Source organism: Condylura cristata, unplaced genomic scaffold (assembly GCF_000260355.1).
Source record: "Condylura cristata isolate star-nosed mole 26May11 unplaced genomic scaffold, ConCri1.0 scaffold00007, whole genome shotgun sequence".
NCBI lineage: Eukaryota > Metazoa > Chordata > Mammalia > Eulipotyphla > Talpidae > Condylura > Condylura cristata.
Window position 1 is genome coordinate 61,802,516 of NW_004567108.1, and position 23,888 is coordinate 61,826,403.

At 40.0% G+C, this 23,888-nt stretch overlaps 1 protein-coding gene across 1 annotated transcript in view; it reads left to right on the forward strand.

The window, feature by feature from the left end:
• Positions 1-11,923: 11,923 nt before the first annotated feature.
• The window catches only part of MAN2A1 (mannosidase, alpha, class 2A, member 1), a 162,456-nt gene continuing 150,491 nt past the window's right edge, over positions 11,924-23,888 (forward strand). The window contains exon 1 of the mRNA XM_004678365.2: positions 11,924-12,129. Within this exon, the coding sequence (XP_004678422.1) occupies positions 11,995-12,129 (135 nt within the window). The 5' untranslated portion in view covers positions 11,924-11,994. The remainder of the gene's footprint in view (positions 12,130-23,888) is intronic.

Consider the following 23,888-nt stretch of genomic DNA (forward strand, 5'->3'; position numbering starts at 1 on the left):
TCTTTTATCAACCTTTCCCTCAGCTGGCTGTGGGTTTGTGATTTGCATAGCTAGAATGATCTGGTGCCATCAATTTAGTAATGAAGGTACTCATTGAGCAGAAGAGATTATACAAAGCTATAAGAGAGAAGAGCATGGAAATGAAGTTCTACATGATTTCAGGTGGATGAGAAGTTTATTTTAGAATATATTTTCCCACTGTAATTTTTTTTTAAGATTTATTTATGCATACAGAACTGGTACAGGGGCAGTGAGAGGATTCACCAGAGAAAGAGTGGGGAGAAAAATAGGCCGACTGATGAAGTACACTGTTTAGGGGAGCAGCGGATGAGACAGGAGAAGACTGCTGCATCTTGTGGATCAACTCCAGGGCAGGGATCGAACTCACACTGAAGTGGCTTTGGCCAACTTGCAGTGCTACATGCTAACCTATTATGCCACCAGGGAGGGCCCCACTATAAATTTTACATGGCCACTTGAAAATAAATTTGGAAAACAGGGGGAAGCATCCATACTTTCATTATCCTAATTTGTCATTGTCTTATATTCTGATCTTTTCCATGTATATTTTAATATACATTACATGTCTATTATTTGTATACATGTATATAATTTGTAAAATTGTATGTATAATTTTTCTTTTGTTAATTTGGTCTTTATAACTCTAACTTTTGTGACTGTAATAATAAATAGAGGGGTCCATAATTTACTGAACAGTAAGTTCCCAGTTGCTAGCACAGCTGGATGGGTAAGTACCTAATATTGGAGTCATATAGTTTAAAACCAATTGTGCTACTTAAGATAGTTCTTAACCAATTGTGGATTTAGGGAGGTTAGTAAAGGTTGAGCCCGTTTCTGCATCTATGAAATGTGGATTATGATAGTGCTTCCATTACAGTGTGCTTGTAAAAATTAAAGGAAATAATCCAAGGACAAATTCAGTACTTGGCCTGAATCTGTCATCTAGTATACCACTAAACTGTTATTGAATACAAAAGTCAAATCCATACATTGGGTGCCAATTTTATATATATATATATATATATATATATATATATATATACAACCTTAATCCCATAAAACTGTGAGTCTCTAAGATATAGTCATCACCTTGGAAACTCCCACGGGCCTTTCCCAGTAGTAACTCACCACCACCATCACCACTAAGCAGACATGCAGACATTGATGGCTAAGCCTTCCTTGCTTTTTATCATACTTCAACTTGCTTTCTCAGAAACATAGCATAGTTTAACAGAATCATACACACACACACACACACACACACACACACACACACACATCACTGTTTATTTAGGAAGTACAACCAAAGGCTTGGTTTAATTGCTATGAAAAAGACTTTGGACCAGGAACTAGAAAACCTGGCTTCTAATCGAGTCTTTATGAGATCTTGGGCAAATCTTTATGCTTCACTGTGGCCACCATGTAAAATGTTTGGATAGCTTTGAAGACTTTTAGGTACTAAAGCTTGATGTTTGAATATTGCTGTGGCATATGGAAATCAGAGACAGAAGTCAGAGAATGGTCTGGGATGTGCTAGAAATAAATCATCTCTAAAATCAAGTCAATAAGAGTGTCATCTAACATAGGGTTATAGATAAATGGAAGCAATGATTTATGCTCCAAATTTTCCTGTGTTTAATATGTGCATAGTTAGATATATTATTGTCTTAATTTTAATGTACATAGAAGATATTTCCTCAAGGTAAATCTTAAGCATACATATTTTAATATCAGGAGTTTGGAGTTCCAGATAAGTAATAATACCATACAGGTTATTCTGAATGAAGCCAGTTTTGAACATTTGAAACCATTCTTTCTGTATAAATACTTACACTTCTCCCCAAATTACCCATGGTTAAGTACTTTATGTTGATTCACTCAATGTCTACCTCCCTCCCGCTTGTAGTGGGTTTCATAATGCAGAGACTAGAAGCTTAAAACATTTCCTAGAATTTCTTTGCATCATATAGCTATGAATTAAGTCTGTTAATTAGATACACATATGCAAGTGTAGAAAACATAAGGAAAGTTAAGGTGTCCTTCTGACTACTTTTGACTATATATTTGTTATAATTAAGGTTGTATTTCTCTTATAATTAAACAGTAGACATTTTTTCTGCAGCAATATTCTATGACCCATTATTCAGCCTCCCATAAGACAGTGAGCAGTTGTACCACTGAGACAACAAAAGATTTCTGATTCTACCTATTACACAGGGTTATGCTATCAAGTCCAGTATTGCACTATTTCATCAGTGATAACTCAGTTGAGTTATCTGTATTGAACTGCTATTATTCATTCTTAAAGGCTCACTGTGGAACTCACTTCTCCAATCCTGACAAAGCTTTTAGTAGGCACTCTCTATTAAACAGCTTCCTGCCTAACGTACCTGGAATTGTTTCTATTTGTTTATAGTAAATCTTGACTGATACATATCTAAAGTGGGACAATCTATTCCCTGCTGTACAATGTGTAAAATATCATAACTTAAAAAAAAGTTTACATATTTATTTTTTTAAATATTTATTTATTTATGTATACAGAACATACAGAACTGGAGTACAGGTGAGAGGGGTGGGGGGGTGAGAGGATTCTCCAGAGACAGAGTGGGGAGCAAAACAGGCAGATTGACTGAAATACACCGCTGAGGGGAGGAGAGGGTGGGTCTGGAGATATCTGCTACACCATGTGAGTCACCTCCCTGGCCGGAGGTCGAACTTGTGCTGCAGTGGCTGCGATAGCTCCATAGTGCTGTGCTTTAACTCAGTTATGCCACCAGAGAGGCCCCAGTGTCACAAATTTATAGAATGTGTAGCAAAAAGAAGTAATTTCAAACTAGAAAAAAAAATCTATAACCATTTAGTAGCTAAGCATCCTAAAGCAAATTATTTAATCTTTTTGTACCTAAGTTTCTTTACACATAAAGGGGATGTTAATATATAGTCTTACAGAATTGTAAGATTTAAATGAAAAAACAAGTAAAGCACCTAGTATTGATTTGTCATTCACTATAGAGTGTTTACTTCTTTCTATGGTCATATTGAACTTCTTTTAATGATTGAGAAAATTAATAAAACAATGTTTGAGTAAACCCTCTTTCAAAGACTTTAAAACACAAAGAAAAACATTATAGGAATGCAAAGATTCAGTGATTGTTCACAAAGACAAGAGCAATAGTGTTACGTGCAGCTCAAAAGCAAACAGACTTCTACTATGATTACTATTAATACATCCAACTGGCAGCTCGGGACCCAGATAATCATTAATTCATTCAACACACATTAACCCTAGATATCAGTAGACACTGTACACTTGTTAAGATACAGTGGTGAATCAAAAGATTGCTGACTTCCAGGGGCTTCCATTTTCTTGGGAGGTGGACATAAAATAAGTCGATAAATAATCTCAATTTGTAAAAGCTCTGAAGAAAAGACATTCTTCCTTTAGCTCTCTCTCCCTTACCTTCTTAGAAGTGAAGGTAATGAAGCAGTGCTTCATTTCATGAGAGGAAAGACAGAGGGAGAAGCGATTATATCAACATTGTCAAGGTTATTATAAGTAGGCAAATAGTTTTAGGATGTGTGATCGGTATGGGCCCTGTTACTATTTCATGGAAACCAGAAGAAAATAAGAGATTTGTGGATTAGATAAAAAAAAAAAAGAGCAAGTCAAAGCACCATGAACATGATGTTGGTGCAAGTTTCCATGTCTCCCAAATCCCTTGAGATCAAAGGGAAGAGGTCATGGTGGATGCATACACAGTGGATTTCTGTCACCACCATGGAATACAAAACTGGTGGAATTTATAGCTTTTATAGTGTTTGGTAAGCAAATCTAGTCTTTGTGTGGGAAAAGATTTTACTTGGTTGCTCAAGGTTGCTTGTGGCAAAATCAACCTTGAGAAATGACCCAACTAAAGAGTTGTCTTAGAATGCTTCTTGGAATATTTGGAATTCTTGGAATATTAGGAATATTCCTGGAACTATTTTTGGGAATACTCAACAATAATATGCAGAAATGTTCAGGGCCCTTAAAAGATTATATAGATAGAGGGCATAAAATGATCAGCCTTCTACCCTTTTTAGTTTTATGCAATACAATTATAACATTGTCTTAAGTTCTTAGAACATGTTAGAGAACATTTGAAATAGCTGCTGTGGGAAATGGATAATGGAGTTGCATAGATAATTGAATTGCATTGTTTTGTCCTGGGAAAAATCTGGAATTTTGTCCCCCTGTGATTGGTCAGTGGCTTAAGAGCCTGGGGAATATGGACTGAGAGGAAGATACCCACTTCCAACTGATATGATTTGTCACTCATATATTGTTCATTTTTTCTTTGGTCACATTAAACTTCCTTTAATGATTGAGGAAATTAACAAAATAATGTTTGGGGAATCCAAATACAAAGAAAAACATCATAGGTGTACAAAGAATACTATCAGATACTAAGGGTCAATTGAGGATTGCAGACATACTTAGAGCAGTAGTTGACAGAGGAAAAGACAGACTTTCCAGATGCTACCAAGAATAACCAAGAAGCTCTGATATAGATTATCTCATCACCTGAAACATGAAAACAGACCTTTCAGAAATCTCATGCAGGCTCTTTCCATTCAACACTGAGTACTCATTTTGACAAACCTCCACTGCAAAAATATATGTATGGGGGTAGGAAAAGGATAGAGTACGATGTGTTCCCAGTCGTGAATACGCCGAGTATGGCTATTGCATTTAGATCCTCCTACCAGTATCTTCCTCTCAGTCCATATTCCCCAGGCTCTCAAGCCACTGACCAATCCCAGGGGGACAAAATTCCAGATTTTTCCCAGGACAAAACAATGCAGTTCAATTATCTATGCAACTCCATTATCCATTTCCCACAGCAGCTATTTCAAATGTTCTCTAACGTATTCACCCTTTGATGGAACTGATCTTCCATAGAAGGTATCTAGGGAATGCTTTCAAACATCCTCAATGTTACATTTTGCAATCTTACAGCAATGATAAAAAAAATAGCTATTACTGTCCCAGTGAGGTGGGTTGCAAATGGAGCTTTGGAGATATTGTGTAACTGTGGAGAGCTGTGGAGTCCAGGTTACTGGTGGACTAAAAAGAAACATTGTAGGCTTTTAAAGAATAAGGGTCTCTTGCACCGGAAAGGGAGTATGTTTTTGATGGCAGGACTAAATGTTCAGATGGTGTACACACAAGGGGTGTGAAAAAGTATGGAGGCGGAGACTGGAGGATATAAAAGGAGGGAATCAGAACAATAAAGGAGCTTCCTTTTGCCTGTGAATCCTGTGTGTGTGTGTGTGTGTGTGCTCCTGTGCGTGTGCGCCTGGTTTATTATCATCCCCAGCCCGCACCTCGAGACCGCGTTGCCTGGCTGGCCCGGGATTAACAGTAACTGTCCCAAAATCATAAAAGTTGTGTTCTAGAGAAAGAACCAAATTGAATTTTATGATGAGGATCCTGCCCTCATGCCGTTTCTAGAGATGGGAAAATAAAATCGTCCTGTCTTTTGTTTGAATTATTCTATAAAAAGCTCCAACTATCTAAGCCACAGAAACAAGCATTTTAAAGAATATTTGCTTTTTCTAGATGTATTTTCTCATACTATAGACATTAGTGTTATACTGTTTGTTTCTCTAATGATCGTTAGTTGCTCTGCTCTAAAGGTGAATAAAACTAATTTTCCCAAAGCAAGAGGATTATATCTGGTATAGGCACCTAAGTCATATAGCAAGGTGCTGAGGAGACTGGAGTGTTATTGTTCTATTTAAATTTCAATCAAGGGGCCCTCCCTGGTGGCACACCAGACTAGGATGCAGCCCTGCAAGCTGGCCACAGCCATTTCAGTGCCAGTTCAATTCTGGGGCCTTGGAGATGATCCACAGGGGGCAGCAGACATCTCCTGTCTTGCCTGCTGCTCCCCTACTGTTTCCACTGTGTGCCTACTCTGCTCCCCACTCTGTCTCTGATGAATCTTCTCACTGCCCCTGCACCTCTGGCCTGTACCCCAGTCCTGTATGAATAAATTAATAAATCTTAAAAAAAATTCAACCAAGAGTGTAGCACTGGAGCCATCTGTGGTAAGGAAGAAGTTCTTCCAGGAGAGGAGGGGGACAGCTGCCTCCTTCAGCTTTATGAACAGAGAAAAATCACTTTTCCTTATCTACAGAGTTTGGCCACTCATCTAAGAAAATATACATCGGCTTTCTTCACATCTCCCAGAGGTTCATGGTGCTTTGACTTGCTCTTTTGTATCTAATTCAAAAGTCTCTTCCTTTTTGCTGATCTCCATGAAATAGTAACAGGCCCCACTCTGCAGCAATTAGAACTATTTCTCTGATTCACAACACATCATGTGCTTCTTCAGGATAAATAGACTAAAGATGAATAGTAAAACCTAGTGCTAGACAATTCAGAGGAATAAAGATTCAAATGTTTCCAGAAAATGAGATTTACAACAGACACCTGGTCATCATTTGAAGAGATGGTACTTCAGCATCATTGTATGAAAATAAGAAAACGCCACATGTGGAGCCCAGCCAACCAAACATGCCTCAGGTGCCATTGAGACAGACATTGGAGAGCCAAGGCATGCTTTTATAAAGTGGGAGATATTTTGCTCCACCTCTTAATCAAAGTGCAACAACAGGTGTTGGCACTTGAATATATTCTACCTTGACTGGCCAGCAGGAAGTCTGGGCAATGTGCTTATCTATAATCTCTTCCATTAGTGATTTAGAGTGGCCTTGTATGTCGGCAAGTATAGACTTGATGTCAACATGAGAAGTAATACCTTATTGGAGGATAAACTATATTAGGAGTGTATCATTAATTGGAAACCGAGTAAGTCATTTTTGCGTCCCTTGTGATAGACAAACTTTGCTTAGAGCTAAATAATTACTGTCAAGCAGGCAGGTATGCTTCTGAAGAGAATAATCTGGCTATCATAGCCAACCAGCCTCCCTTTAGTGTATGGATTACTCTAAGTAAACTACATTCTGCTAATAGGTTTCTAGTTACTTCAACAATAGTATTTTGCTGACATGTATGTCGAGGTTTGTTTCTTCAGTGTTCAAAAAAACAGTTACTAAGATTTTGTCAGTAGGGTCAGGAGAAAGTGATTACATCCAGAACATTAGCTATGGCCTAGGGAAAGCATACAAGAAAAAATTATATTTTTCTTAGATGATAGAGACCACAGTAACAGTCTAGGGCAAACCATATAAATGTCCAGAAAATGAATCTTATTCTGTTACCTCCGGTGGAATAGAGTCATGTGAAGTGTCCTTAGTTTAAGATCTAGGACTAAACATCTAAGTTAAGAATGGCATACCAGGTAAGAACCAAGAAAGGATGATGATTCTTCTGCTACATTCTGACTTTCCAGCAGTGAGGGTGTTCCTTTCCTAATAGATGGGTGTTGATTGACTTTCACAATCACATGATTGGGATAACCAGTCCCTGAATCTATTGCTTCACTCCTATTTCCAGTCCCCATTATTTCTAATCCATAGCATTTGCTTGGATTCATCTCTTAGTAACTTCTTTCTAATGTAGTTTATACCAGACTAGAAATACCCTTTCTCATGAATATTATTTTATGAACTGTAATTCAAATTTATCTACCAAGGCATCTAAAATTCTTGCTAATTCCTGTTCATCAGATTAGCAGCATCATTTAGCAGGATATTATCATTATGAACAACCAAAATGAACCCGTGTGATGTCTGGTGACATGTCAAGACAACCAACATCTCTATAGATTATGTTAAAGAGAATTAAGTTACCTCTGAGGCAATACTGTAAAATTATAGTGTTGGCTCTGTTTGGTAAACTCCAATTAGAAAATGGCATTAGTTAAGTCTATTGCTATATATCAATTTTCAGATGATCTGTTAATTTGTTACAGTTAAACACACACACACACACACACAAACCCAAAAAGCTGTACCTGTGACAAAAGTCACAACTGAAATTAATTCCTGATTAAAGTTATGATGATCCAGTCATTCTCAAAGATCTATATGATATTGCCAAACTGGTGAAGCGAATGAGAATTTGTAGCTCCATTCCTCCACCATCCAAGCAGTTTATGATGGCATTAATTGCTTCTGATTTACTGTCTTAGAAGAGAGTGAAAGTTTTCATTTAGCTCTTCCTACTACAATGGCCTTCACCTTGTGGGTTAGGAAAACAATGTGGGAATAATGTTAGCTAGTCTATCTCAGTTCAAGAATTGGAAAATAACCTCACAAATGGTGTTGGGCCAACAAAACTAACAGGACAACTAGCTGAGTATGGCCCAAGACTTCCTGATGAACAAGATAAACTTCTATGTTGATTACAGGGCCACAGTTGTATTCTATGTGGTCCTAGGAACCAATTCAGAGTGAGTATCTAATAAACTGCAAAGGATCACAAATTTTCCTTTTTCCAAAGCACATTATCTCTAGTAAATGGCCACACCACCTCTTTGGGGAAGCAAGGAGGACATTTGCTGTATGTACAGTGGCAGTGGTGACAGGTTCTTCCTAAAAGGGACATGCTTATCCTTCAATCCAGTGGTTCTGGGTCTATGATCTTATGTATACCTGAAAACTGAGAGGCTCTGTTTGTCCACTGGAGTGACTCAAGTCAGATTTTGGCTGCCTGACTTAGAGCTTTTCTTATTAGAAATTTCAAGCAACACTCGTGTAAGTTTGCTTATATATTTGTTTGTAGGGTATCTCTCTAGGCCAAGACATTCTGATTGCTTATATACACTTGCTGCCACTTAACTGGGATATAGCCACATTGTCTTTAGTGGTTAAGCCTTTTTGGTCACTGCTCTTCTGGGATTCACCTCTCTTGAAATCGGAGAGCCAATCTTAATAGTGGCATCTTCTGTAGTCTAACATGGCATTCAGAGGGGAATATCCACAGAGATATTCAAAGATGCGTGTTCCTGTCACTAATGTTTCTTAAGTTTTCAGTGAAGAGGTCCAGATGCCTTCTGGACCTCTTCATGGAACACGGTTGGGACAGGTTTGCTAGTTGCTTATGATAATCATTGTAGATCATTTACCTAAAACTTTGGTGTTTCTGTTCCACATCATTATCAGAGAGGTATCTCAACTTGAGAAACAACAGGTCATCATCAAGTCCAAGTTTCCATCAATCAATCAATTAACTAAGCTGTTAGAAATACCTTTAATTGTATGAGTCAACACATATAATTATCATCATAGTAATAGATTTGGCTCAATATTATTAAATTTCATCCTCCATGGTCTAACACCCTTTGAACCCATTTCCACATCTAGTTTGTTTCTCCTAATACATTTTACCACGTTCTTGCAGTTACTATAGTGAGTACGTTATTTATAAGTTGTTTTGGAATTCTATTTAACAATCATCCTCTTAATATTTTTACATGTGAAATTTGACACATCTGTGAATTCAATAGTAGCTGTTATTCAATAACCTGAAAATTAAATTTTTACATTTAGCTTTCACCAGTAATATTTTGTTGATAAATAAGAGCTTCTTCTAGAATTGTTATGGACATTCTCTGGTTGTCATATCACAAATATGAACTGTGTTTGTAATTCTCTCTGTAAACTTTCAAAGGAACTAGAAATAAAATTCATTTATACCAGTCCCATAGTTACTGTATAGCCATAACAGATAGGTGTAGCTGCTGTTTTGGTCCATGAGACAGTGCCACATTTGGTACTGTGCATCACTATCAGCCACAGGTGATCAGCTGATTAACTGGGGTGCCCTGTGTGCCATGAATTATTAGCATTTAATTTTCTTTTGGCAAGGAGCTTCAGCCCAAAGACTTTATCAAACCCATCTCTTAATCTCAGTTTTGCAGGTCTATTTCTTGATATGACTCCAGGAACAGGTAAAGCTTAATAAAAATACTTACTATAAAAGGGGATTAGAGTAATGATGGATTAACTTGCAAGGAGAGAATTCTAGGGAATATCGAAATCACAGCTATAAGCTATGACCTTATAACTAACACCTGGGAGATAAGCATTCTCAAAGTCTCTTTCAGGTCCCCGTGGAGAGGACACAGCCTGGCTCCCTGAATGAGAAGTCAGTTTAGTCCACGCTTGCAGAATTTGTTGAAAATCTGCCCTCTGAAATTTGCTACATCTTATCTTTAAGGTGCTTTTAGGAAGTTATTCATAAGGTAGTGTCTTATTTTAGGACTTCCACTACGAAAACTCTAGCATTGGGTCCTAAAGGAAACTAGAGCCCTCCAGCACTATTGGAGCTCAACAGAGGCTAAAGTTAGGTATCTGCAAGAGCCTGCCAACCAAAATACCAAACTCTTGAAAGAAAAGTATTGTCTTCCTGTGATGTTTCTTCAGCGCCATCTATAGATTACGTTTCAGCTCCAGTTGGCAAAACTCAAGCTACTTAAAAAGGCCCAGATCCATTGTCATCGTGCAGTCAAGAAGGATGAATTTGTAATTGAGAGACAACATAAACCATTAATCTGCGCAAACATCAATTCGCAGGTTCCCCTCATAGATTTTATAACCTGATGTCTACACCTGCCTGAAGGGTCCTTTGGCAGGCTTTGCCCCCACGGGGTTACCCAGGATCTCACCAAAAGCCAACTGCGAAAAGATGATCCTGAAAGAATTAGCTGTCCCCTTCTATTTTCCTACATCTCCTCACGGAGTTCCCGCCCTAGGCTCCACAGGCCTGGCTCAAGGACAGGAAACCCGGGTAGAAAAAGGTGGTTGGGAAAAAGAGCAGACACTGAGAAACAAGGTCCGCCTGTGCCCTAACCCTTTCCAGGGTCTCAACCCCGGTGACGCCGCCTCCCGGCTCACAAAGCTGTCTGGGGTCTTCCCAGCGCCCGCGAGCAAGGCGGCAGACGCGGGGCGGGCTCGGCGGGCGGCGCGCGCTGATTGGGCGCCCCGGAGCCCGCCCCCCCGCCCCCCCGGCGCGTCGGGAGGGGGCGGAACCAGCCGCCCGCTCGGCTCTCGGGCTGCGGGCGCCTATTGACCCAGCTGCCGCTGCGCCGCCGCTGTCTCCTCCTGCTCGTGGCGGGCGGTGCAGAAGCGCCTAGTGGCGCTGGAGAACCGGCGCTTCCTTTCGCGGCTGCTGCCGCCATCTCCGCGTTTGCGGGGCGGGAAGGAGGAGGGGACTCGCGGCTGCAGCTGGAGCGGGCTTCTCTCTGGGGACTGTCCTCTCCTCGCTCTCCTTTTCCTCCTCCTCGTGCCACCGCCACCGCCCGCCCCCTGCGCCCTCCTCAAGAAGCCCGGGTCCCGGAGAGGAGAGGAAGGGGAGGCGGCTCTGGAACGCATGCTGGAGGAAACTCCTGCTTGATCTGTGCGCCCCCACGCCCAGGGTGCTCCCCAGTCTGGCCTCAGCGGCGGCGGCGACATCTGAAAAAAAGGCTTGGGGGAGGCGCCGCGGACCCGGCCATCCCGGCGCTAAGTTGTGGGGCCCGGCTCCACCCGACCTGAATCCTTTCCCCTCGGCTCTTCCGACCCAGCTCCGCGCCGTCGGCCCCGCAGCCGCCGAACCGACATCTACTTGGTGAGGTGGACACGCCTGCCCTCGTCGAGAAAACTTTTCCTGCTGACTTGCTCGGGGTGGCGGTGGCAGGAAGTCGGGGTAGGGTTTCTCTGCCTGCCCGGAGCGCCCTGCCGGGTGCGGACTCTGAGCTCGAAATCAAGTTTGAGGGGCCCCTTCCGGGCTGCGAAGCCGTCCCGCCTCAGAAGGAATCCCGGCCCCAGGAAGGGCGGCGGGCCAGAGCGAAGGCCAAGGGCGCGCGGCGGCGCCGGAGCCAAGGTGCTGAGCGCGGCCGGGCCCAGCGCCCGCAGCTAAGAGCGCGGCGAGCACGAGCCCGAGAGCGGGGAGCCTCTGGCGGCCGCTTCCAGGAGTCCACAGGCTGCCTTCTCCTCCGGGTGGGGACGGTGTCCTGTGCCCGAGTCTGTCTAGGAAAGATGAAGTTAAGCCGCCAGTTCACCGTGTTCGGCAGCGCGATCTTCTGTGTTGTGATCTTCTCGCTCTACCTGATGCTGGACCGGGGCCACTTAGATTACCCCAAGAACCCGCACCGCGAGGGGTCCTTTCCTCAGGTAAGCGCCGCGGGGGCCGGAGCTTGGGGCCCGGGCATGGGGCCCCTAGTTTTCCACTGTGCGGTGACCTCTCCATGTTGTCATGCCTCTGCGCCCGGGCACACGAGGCCGGAGTGGAGCAGGGTCGGCCTCTCCTCCGGCCGGGGCTCCGCAGCGTTTGGACGGCGGTGGCGGTGACCCGGGAGCCTCAGCCTCCCCGGCGCGCGGAGTTGACAAAGTGCCGGGCTGCTGGCGGTGGCGGGATCACTCCGGGAAGTGGCCATGTTCCCGCACACGCAACGGGCCTGCTGGGATGGGCCAGGGCACCTGCTGGCCGCGGACCGGCGCGGCGTGGGACGCCCCCTGGCAGCCCCGGCTCCGCGGTCCGCGGTGGGTGGCCGCTCGGACCCCTCAGGGTTAAGCTGCGGGCACCCTCTACGCGCACCGAGTAGCGGAAATGGATCAAATGATCCAGGGGGTGCTTTCTTCTTCCCCCTGTGTCGGTTGGGAAATAAACAAAAGTTTTATTTCGTGTTGCACACCGTTTGGATGTGAATCTGTAAGGTTGATTTTAGTGTCGTCATTCTTAAGCTCATGCATCGGGTTTGTTTGGAGCGGAGGTGGGAGCCTTGTGGAAGCGCGTGTTATACATCGGCCGGAAGCTGTGGGGCGCTCAGCCCTACGCCCGGTGGTCAGATTGTCAAACGAATTGGGGAAACGACCCCAATTAAGCCTTTTATTTAAAGTTACTAAAATAAGTCAAGGGACACAGTTTCCCAGTTTGGAAGAATTCCGTGTCATGTGTGCGATTTCAGTTTCAAATCATTGGCGAATCAACCTACCCTTAGAAATTTCAGTAACTGAATAATCTGTAGTATCCCCAGTAATGAATGAACCTGAAGTATCAAAACCCTGACAAGCTAAGCTGTTAGTTATTTTAAACTTCAGGAACATGGGACGGGAACAAGATTTCTTTCTCTTCTCCCAACTCTCCCCAGCCCTTAGTCACAATTTAAATGAGGGTCTGAGGGTGTCTAAGGGTGTCATTGTCGTTTATTTTTTGATAGGCTAGGACTAATGGCCTGAGTTTAACTGAAACTACATTTTTTTCCTGAAGTAGTATTAGAGTGGAAAATGACCCCCCCGTGGATGTTATTGGCTATTAGAGCACTCAAAATAGTTTGCAAGTGAGAGGTATTAAAATTAAAAATTTTGTTGCAACATTTTAAAATCTGCTTATCTTAGGTTCTGTGATAGAGAAAATATAGTAAGATACTACTATGGGATATCTTTAAATCTTGAGTTTAGAGTTTGTACATTGTGGATGAGTTTGGAGAAAATAATTAAAAAAAAAGGATAAACCTGAAATCAGAGCAAGAGTATGTGTGAGCCTCTTTAATATGTTGTATATTTTGGGGGTTAAATTTACTCAGATTTCCCTCCCCTCATCCCCTAGTCATTACCCTCCATCTCCCAATTTCAGCATTTTCTTCATTACAGGAAAAGTCATAGAAACCAATATATTTCCTTGAATAATGTCCTCTGTCTTTCACTTGATGATCACTTGGAAGTGATTTATGCTAACATTTGGGGCTAGGGTTCTCTGCAGCCTTGACATTTTACTATTTCTAAAAGAGTGACTCATTCAGTTACTAGGAAATTTTAGACAAAGTTAATTTCAGTGTTTTAATACCAATTCCTGTTCCACATTAAGGGGCTGAACTACTTAGAGTGTAAATCCTTGATGGGAAATGACTGGCTTCTGGAAGAGAGTACCCTGTTAGTATTTTGTTTTCAGTGGAAGAGGAGAGGGTTTAGAAGGTGGAGCTATCTTTTAGTTTTCCTTAATCAGATTTTTATTACAGAATTTTTGATCCAGGAAGAAGGTGCCCTTTAAAAGCTTACTTTTGGAGAGCCACTAAATCTCTAAGCAGATGGACAGGATAAAACACTATAAGCCCAATTTATATGTCTTACATGGTAAACTCTATTCCAATAATCATCACCCTGTAGGTGAAGAAATTGAGGCATGAAGAGATGGATAATTTGCCCAAAGCCACACCATGAAGTTGACATTTTAACAGGCCAACAAGCAACTTTTGGAATATTGGCTTTCCGCCATTGTGCTGTAATGTTTCTTGCCTCCTGTTTAGGCCCAAATTCCGATGTAGAAGATAGCATGTTGCACACGATGTAGAAGATAGCATGTTGCGCTGTAGCTTATTAAGACTTTTGTTAAGTGAAACTTATATTATGAGTGTGCTCTTTTTCTGAAACATTTAAATGCCTGGAATTTATACTTCTCCCAGAATTTAGCTCACTTTACAGCTAATATTATAATGAAGTATTATAATGAAAACTTATATAGCACAGCATCCAACATTTGAGTTTTTATTTTTTTCCCCACTACTTTCAACTCCAGTGTAAGCCTTATTTTGATGCAAGCATCATATAGTAAAAGTAGGTTGTAATATATTGCTTTGTGAGTTTAGTTACTGAATTCCTGAATTTTAATAGAACTGAGCTCTATTCTAATTTTAAAGTAGAATTTTAATTTTAGTAAGCAAATTACTCACTAAATTATCATTTTTGATAAGATGATTTTTCTTGAAAGAGATTAATTTTCTCTTAACTATCCATTTTTGTTACTTTCAGTTAATATTAAACCTTCAGTAAGGTGTGGATCTGTCTTGTGAGCACGATACTGTTTTAAAACATCCTAGATTGAGAGTAATTTGTTATTGTTATTCTGTCTTTCATTCTTTTTTCTCTCACAAGTCTGTTTTCTACTTTACCAGTCTCTGGAGAGGGACTGATCCCAATTCAAGAACTTCTGTGTCTTAGACCTGGCGGGTAGTTAGCTGCCTCCTTCTGAAAAAGTCTTTAGGAGGCTCCCCTCCTGTATTGCTGGAATTCCTTTGAGGCCTAGAGGCAACAGGTGGCCTTGTCTATTTTAGCTTGTGTATATACTCCAACGATAACTTCAGCTAGAAAAATTAATAAAAATTCCATTCTGCATTCGAAGCTAATCTGGATTTACTGGCCTGAGGGGCCTTTGAGGTAACTTAAGATTTCAAGCAGCAATAAAGGAGAAACGTTGTTGTTGAGGTGTTCTTGAAAATTTTGAACACTTTTTTTTTTTAAAGATTTATTTATTTGTACAGAACTGGGGTACAGGCCAGAGATGTAGCGGGTGAGAGGATTCACCAGAGACAGTGGGGAGCCAAACAGGCAGATCCACGAAGTACACTGTTGAGGGGAGCAGCGGACGGGTCAGGAGAAGTCTGCATGTGGATCTCCTCCGGGGGCAGGCAGGCATCGAACTCATGTGGAAGTGGCTTAAGCTTCTTAGTGCTGTGCTTTAACCCGCTGCGCCACCAGGGAGGGCCAAATTTTGAATACTTTTAAGCAGACTTTACAAGGTGCTTACTGTCTAAATTGTGTGGAATCAGATGCCTTATTAAAGTCTTATATTAATGAGTCAGATTTTGTATAACAAATCAATCCTTAAATAATTAATACGGCAGAAGATGACAAGGCTTAATATTAACACTTGAAAGTCATTCAGAGATTGGGACTCTGATGTAGAAGTGATAGTAAAGTTCTGACTTTATGCTCAGATAGCATTTATCAACTGAGAAAATAAAAAATGTATTTAAATAAGTATTTGATTGAATGGCCTTTGAAAGTACATTTTTATGCCTTTTGACTTTTTAAATTTTTATTGTGAAAATACAATGCACACAAAAAAAATGCTTGATATTTTTAAAGAATCCAGTGTCGTTGATGGAAATAAAAGTTGACCTCAGTTCCCCAGTTATTCCAGTTATATTCCGAAATCTCTGACTTTTAAACCTTAAGAATGACCTATGGAAAAAATGTGATATTCCACACTCCAGTGTTTTCTATCTGTAAACTGTAACAGTTGTTGCTGGGGTTTGTGCAGGTGTATATGACTTTGTCTCATTTCTTGGAGGAGTAATTTGGGATCTGTAACTTTGTGAAGTGATGGCTCTTTGGACATTGGTGGCATTTAGGGATGCAGGCACATGAGAATCTCTGGAGAAGGTGGTCTTCTCCATTCCACCACTTTGTGTCTACTAATCCTGTGGAACTCCTACCCAGCTTGATTCACCAAGATCCAAATTTGTTTCCTGTTAGTCAGTTGAAATATCACTCACCTGTTCTGAAGACTTTTTAAATTGAATGAATTGAATTGTGTTGTTCTCAGATCAGCTGTTATCAGTGCCTAAGTACTTGGGAGATGTAATTCTGTTTATTCACAGGGGATTTTCTCTGTTACTAGTAGTAATTAGCGTTAGGGGATATTTGGGTTGTGGGCAAACAAACTAAAATTACCAATTTTATTTGTTCCAACTTTGAGTCAGCCATTGCTTTTTGTGATAATCCTTACAGCTTTGGACTTATTTGAAAGAAGGGAGTAATGTTGAGGCTTTCCTAGGAGGTGGAACTAGTTGCTGCTGATCCCCAACTTTCTCCTTAGCCCTTTGGATCCAGCTGTCTTAGTTGTCCCTTCACCTCCACACAAATCTTTAATACAGTGGGAGACAATTCAACAGCTGGAATGTAATCTATAGTTGCTGGATGGTAAAGGCCTCATGGTGTTTTTGCCTCTTTAAGCTTTTAGCACTGGCTTTTATGTAGAGCATGTAGAAAACGGAGAGGGTGAGAAACTCTAAAATAAATATTGCTTCTTTCATAGTTGTCATTAATAGGTTGATCATGTGAGGAAGTAGATCATTTTAGCTGAAATAGGCTTATGTTTCGGTTACAGATTTCAAACCCAACTGCTAATTTTAAGGTTGAAACCATGTTTCACCTTAAGCCAATTGGACGGTTGATATACTGAAATGGGAGTTCAGACCTGGTGCTGAGTATTGTTACATCTGCTTGTGGCAGCAGGAAGGAAGTCATTTGATTTGAATGAACTTGGTCTTGTCTCTTGAGGTGATAGCATAGGTTTTCTGTGAGATAGAGTATTTTTAAGGTAATGTTATTTGCACTCTAATGCAGACAAACGCATAGTAGACATTCAGTTAAATATTTTATGTTAAATTTGAAAAACTTTTCTTCCTAAAGAAAGTGAATGTTGAAGCACTTTAACTTGACTGTTGATATTTTGGACTGGATGTGGGGACATAGTGAAATATGTTGGACTTTGTTCTGTGCAGTGTCCTTGATCTCTGCACAGTATTTATCAGAAACACCTTTCTCCTTCCTTTGCTCCAGGTGCTGTAACCAAAAATGGCTCCAATCTTTGCTCAATGTGCTATGGGAGAAAAATCAGCCCAATTGTACCTATTCTTTATACTCATTGTGTTTGGTTAGCAATTTGCACAAAATGCTAAATCTTATATTCAAAAGGTTTATGAACATTTTTGGATGCTTGAAATGTATTCTTTCTTTGAATGGCTAAAATTTTAGGATTCTGAAGTATAGTATATCATAGAAAATACGAGGATAAGTTATGTTCATGTGTAAGTTGAAAGAAAAACAAAGATTATTGTAATGAAACTTAATTTTTAAATTGGATATACTCATTACTTTGAGAAATGCATTATATTCAAGTGATAGTAAGTAGATCTTTATTTTCTGCAAGCTGAGTTTTTATGTTGGCAATAGTCCAGATTTATTCCCCCTGCCTTTTACTATGAGAAAATAAGATCTATTGACTAGTAATAACATAATGTAAAATTCAAACATAAAAGAATAATTTGAGATATCTGAAAATTTCTCAGGCAAATTATTTACTTTAGTGTATTACTTTGATTTATGGCTATTAATTCTGATTATGCTGTTTAGTTCTTGAGATGAGGATAAGCTGAGAAAAAAATTGAAAAGAAAGTAGATGGAGACTACCCTCCTGATCATTTTATTTTGTTCTAAAGAGCATGTTTTGAGAATAGTGTTTGAGAGGGCTAGGAAAAGAATGAGCTCACAAAAATGCCCTTTCCTTCCTTTTTGCCCCTAAGGCCTCTGGCTTTCAACTGTGCCTAAGTCAGCTAAGTGTGGGGCACATCCTGCCTGGTACCTGTTTTTGTAGGGTCACAAGCTGCGAATGCCTCGACATTTTTAGATGGGCAAGTTTCATGACTTAGCCACACTTATTCATCCAGGAATTATCTCTGATTGAGTTCATTCTACCAGGGCAGAGCTGAGTAGATGAGCCAAACTTTTCTGGCCCACAAAACTTAAGTTTTCTGGCCCTTTATAGGAAGTTTGCCAATCGTTGATTTAAACTGTATTTCTCTTTTTAATCATGGAGGCAAATAGTATGGTCAAGTCTATTGAAGCAAAAGTGGATTTATTAAAAACAAACAAAATGCTAGTATAATGGTTTTTAGGCAAGCACTAGTCAACCTTAGCTTGCGTTTTAAAACTAGTGTTATCTCTGTGTTTTATGGATTTCTAAGAAATTCTTTAGGAACTTCTGTGCTAGAGCATGGACCTGCTTGACATATGTAATTTGTTTCCCTTCTGTCTTATAAGGTTTCTTCCTACAGTACTGTTCCCGGATGGAAGGTTCTGAGCTATATAGAACTGATCCATTGTGTCAAGATTGAAAATCATGACTTTATACTGTTTTGCATTTGCTATAATTCCCAGCCTAGTTTTTTTGGTTTGGTTAGTACTGTGGAAGGACAATCTGGGCCTCGATATTTTCTTCACAAACTGTTAGATAAAGCCTGGAGGTGGACACCTGTCAGGATGCCTGCAGGGATATTGGAAACTACTCTTTTTTTTTTTTTTTTAAAGATTTATTTATTTATTTGTGCATACAGAACTGGGATACAGGCCAGAGGCTTCACCAGAGACAGAGTGGGGAGCAGAACAGGCAGATCGACGAAGTACACTGCTGAGGGAAGCAGCGGGCGGGTCAGGAGAGGTTTGGCTCGCCATGTGGTCTCCTCAGGGGCAGGCGGGAATCGAACTCATGCGGAAGTGGCTTCAGATTCTCAATGCTGTGCTTTAACCCGCTGCGCCACCAGGGAGGGCCGGAAACTACTCTTTTATCAGAGTGCAGTTAATTCCTATACTTTTGATTTTTCTTTACTCAAAGACTATATGTGACTTTCTTCATTACCTGTGGAATAAACCACCATCCCATTTGTATTCTTAGAGATTTCAGGATCATCATTCATTGTAGTACATTTAGTCTTATCGAGTTCATACAATATGTCTCATAGAGTGAGACAATTTTTAAGTTTTTTTTTTTAAATTAAATCTATGCCTATGTGCAGTTTTTACATGTAAATGGCTTTCTCACTGACTTCCTTTGCAGGTAGTCCCCTTTGAGTAGGAGAAATTTAAATGCTTTTCCAGGGACATAGCAGGCTCCAAATGTGACCCAGGCCCCAGTGACCCTCACTGTCTTAAATCAGGAGTCCAGAGAGCTAGGGAATTTGGCAGTGCTTTTTTCCTTTCAAACACATGTTTCTTCTGGGACTGATAGATTTAGCTTTATGGTGGGAAGTTGTCTTGACTTATTCTGAGAACTATTTTCTATATAGAAAGGGCCTGAATTTGCATTTCTAGAATCTGATGACTATTTAGTCTTTCTCTGAACAGTCATCAGCACACCAGAAACGTCATGGTATGGAAAAAGTCAGACATAGAATTTTAGAATAGGAACAATCTTTTCGGGTTCGGTGACTTAGTCTTTGGCATTTCACAGAGCACATAAATTGGACTTAAGCAATTTGTCTTGGGTTCCATAAATAGTCACAGCTTATCTGAGACCTACAGTGGACATGCTGGCCTATAACTCAGTGACTCTTATGTTGTACTGTATCAACATATATTTGATAACTTACTATCTCTAAGTACTACTTGTAGGTGTGGAAAATATGGCAGACAATGCATTACTTTAAAAGAGTTGTTGAGGAGACACAAGTGCCATTTGTGAAATAGAGATAACTGACTGTTATTTAATTTTTCATTGTAAGTGTTAAAGAAGAATGCTGCGTGGTCTATAGTAGAATGACGTACTAATTATTAGCATTGAATCAAGATTCATTGACTATACTGGGTACAGCTGTAGGCACAGGAGCTAAAATAAAACAAGACTACATGGTATTAATTTATATTCTTGATCTAAGGACAAAGGCCTGAAAGGGAATTTAGAAACAACTAAGTTCTGCTAAATGGCTGAAGGAATTGGTACAGATGCCAGGATTTTGAAAGGAGAAAGAACATTCCTAGTATAAAGTATAGTACTTACAAAGGACTCATTAAAGAGCCTGCACCATTAGGAGAGGTGGAGATTGGTTTGATTTAGTTTCTTTGGTTCTGGTAGAAAAGTTGGGAAAACCCAACCTGTAATTGGGGATCAGATTCTGAATTGTCCTGAGTGCCTAGCTGTATAGTTGATTTATGGCAGTGAACCATTTGAAGTTATTGAGTATATTATGAAAGTTTGAGAAAAGTAGTGTTGGCAAATTAATTCCATAAAAAAAACTTTAGACCTGGAATGGAACTAAGAGAATATTCAATCTAGATTATTCTGGTAGCAGTGTGTAGGAAGATTCAGAAGCACAAAGGCAGCTGAGAATCTGTTTGAGGTAATGCAGACATAAGGCAGTAAATCTCTGCACCAGTACTGAATTTGCTAGACTCAAGAGAAAGAAGAAAAATGTCCCCACATTTTGTAAAAAGTAGCATCAAGACTTTGTAACAGATTTAATAAAGGGCAATGAAGGGTAGCTTGTGTAAAAATATTTCTCCCACCTCTTTTCTTGGTGTGCTTGGATACTATTTCCAGAAGGCGATAGTTTTGAGAGATAAACTGATTTGGGAAGTTGAATGCAGTTTCATATATGGAACTGGCTAAATGGTCTGGAGTGCTAGAGAAAGATCAGGGAGGGGAGATGCTGATTGGGGTAGCATCAACATAGTAGGCTCACTCCGTGCTTTGTGAGAAGAGAGCAGAGAGCCAAGTACATTTCTTATAGCCAAAAACTGTTCCTCTTATATTAAGATTATTGTGTAGCAGATGTTAATAAAATGAAGCAGCTTGCATTCAAATTGTCAGAAACCAGCTCATTGATCAGCATACCTAAGAAAAGATAAGACTATCATGAGGAAGGAATTCAAAGATGCATTTCCGAAGAAAACTAAAAATGATGCTTCTCATTTGGGGCTCAAATTAATTCTGGGGCTAAATTATTTTTTCTGCGTTTTAAGCAACAGAAAATAGATTTGTTGTGTGTGTATGGAAGAACTAGAGTGATATTAGCAGAAGGCAACACTAAATAGGGTTTGCATAGCTCAGGGTTGTTCTAAAGATCAGACTGATTTTTGAGAATACTTTTCCCATTGATTGGTAACTGATGACCCCTTCACCCCAAATGAAGACTTAAGAACTCCTATTAGAGATGCGAACTATTTTTTTGTGACTTTTAGTTACAAGATCTAGCCAAAAAAAAAAAGGATTTGAAAAGAACCAAGAAATTAATATCAAGTCATATCAAGTCATATTTTCTAGCTGATGGTATGGCATTTAGAAGTTTGCTATTATTTTTGCTCTTACATCTTCTATTATGCTTTAGTTCTATGATATTTGCCATTACCTCACCTTATCCTTGTAGATCAGCTGGTTCAGATGGATTTTTGTAAAGAAAGCTAGCAGCAAAGGAATTTGTAAAAATTTAGGATCTTGATGATTTTAAAGAATATTTAGGAAATTGTAATTTATAATAACTTAGATGTGACTTGTCTAAATACCTGTCTGATGTCACTAAAGGAGAGAAAGGAAATGATTAGTACAAGTAAGATTGTAGGCAGACCCATTATCTACTTTTATCTACTTAATACAATCCTGCCCTCAAAAGCTCTCTCCAAAATATTTCTGTATGAAAAGCCATCTTAGACATGTCAGCTGCATTTTACTTAAAAGGCTAACACTATTTGGGTTGATTTGCTTTTTCTACTACTGACAGTTACTTCTCCTTTTACATTAAAATTGAGTTTCTCAAAATTACATATTGAAAATGATCTGTATCAGTAGATTCTAAGATACAATAATTATATGCCATTCAACCATGGGGAATAAGTTTAGATAGTATAATTAGTGCATAATAAGCCTTAGGTACAAAGACAGGTATGTGTCAAAGAATATAAGACAAATTACTAATACAGACCAGGACTCACTGACCAGATGACATAATCTCATGACCTTTGAGACCTGGGAATTGTTGCAGCCCATGAATGTTCAGATACCTTCATGAATGAAATATGTGCTTTTATTAGAATAGAAACATATTAATACTACAGCCTTGATGAATCATCAGTGTGGCTAAACTTTTTTCTGTACAAAACAAGAGTTTTATAGAACAGTCTGGGAAGTGCTGCATTGAAGAATTCCATGTATGAGCACTTAATATGCTTGATGCCTCTTAATTGCTGATAATAGATGTATTTGAAAGTGTTAAACTGCATTTTATGAAATATTTTATTAATCCAAATATTTGCCCATCTTACAAGCCCTTTTTTCTAATAGTCATTTTAAAAAAGTTAGGTTTTTATAGACTTCTACTTTATAAGTAACTAATTGTCAAAATATTGCCTCAGCAAGTGGTAGCTTCTGTACAGCTACATTGGGCGGGTGGATACAGGCAACTTACAACTAATGCTAAATACACATTTATAAACTCATAAGGTGGAAATTCAGCAATGTCTGTGCATCTAAAGAAAGTGCCAACAGGCTGGCCATATTTTTGAAGTTAGATAAAAAAGGTGGGAAAACCCTGTGGCCTTTTTGCTAATCCAGGTCACAGCTGGATTATTGGGGCAGCTGCTGAGTAGTTGCCCACGTGGAGTTGCTGGTCTTTTGGGCCCTCCACCAGGAGGAGGTCATGGCGGGTTTGGAGTAGCCCTGATTCTTGTCTTCAGAGTCACTTGGCATGCTTGTCTCATACTATATCTGAGCAGCTTCCATTAGCTTTACATACAGGTAGATACGGAATTTATGAATTTTGCCAGGGCATAGGGCCTGTGTATTGTCCAGGTATAATGTAATTAAATACTCCATTGTCTCTTGTTAGGGTCATTTATTTCTTTGAAAAGACAAGTGGAAATACAAAGACAGAGCATTTAAGTTCTGGGTTAAGAAAATAACATGAAAGGGTCATTTGTAATTATGGTTTGTGATTTGGTAGACAGATAGTGTTACAGATATAACTGTCACAGTTTCCTCTCTTTTTGGTCTCAGTATTGCACATCTTGAAAAGTGGAATGGTTACTTGTTATCTCATCAAACCAAATGCCTTCTTGTTGAATGCCTGAGTTCTGACCAAATAGCAGAATTTTTCAGAAGAGTTTAATAGCTGTTGACTGACTGTTTCAGTAACGTGCTACCTACCCATGCTGGAAATAAGGGCTCTTACTAAATTCAAATCCCTGTTTAGCTTTAATTCTGTGTTTCTTAAGTGGGAATATGTGATGATATGCTGGTGATCTTTTTTTTGAAGATTTATTTATTTATGCATACAGAACTGAGGTACAGGGTGGTGAGAGTATTCACCAGAGACAGAGTGGGGAGCAGAACAGACCAACTGATGAAGTACACTGCTGAGGGGAGCAGCAGGTGGGTCAGGAGAGGTCTGCCAGGTGCTGTGTGGGTCACCTCTAGGGCGGGGATCGAACTCATGCTGAAGTGGCTTTAACTTCTTAGTGCTGTGCTTTAACCCGCTGTACCACCAGGGAAGACCACCTCTTCCTTGCTGGTGAGCTTTTAAAGGGTGAGCTTTTTTTTTTTTTTT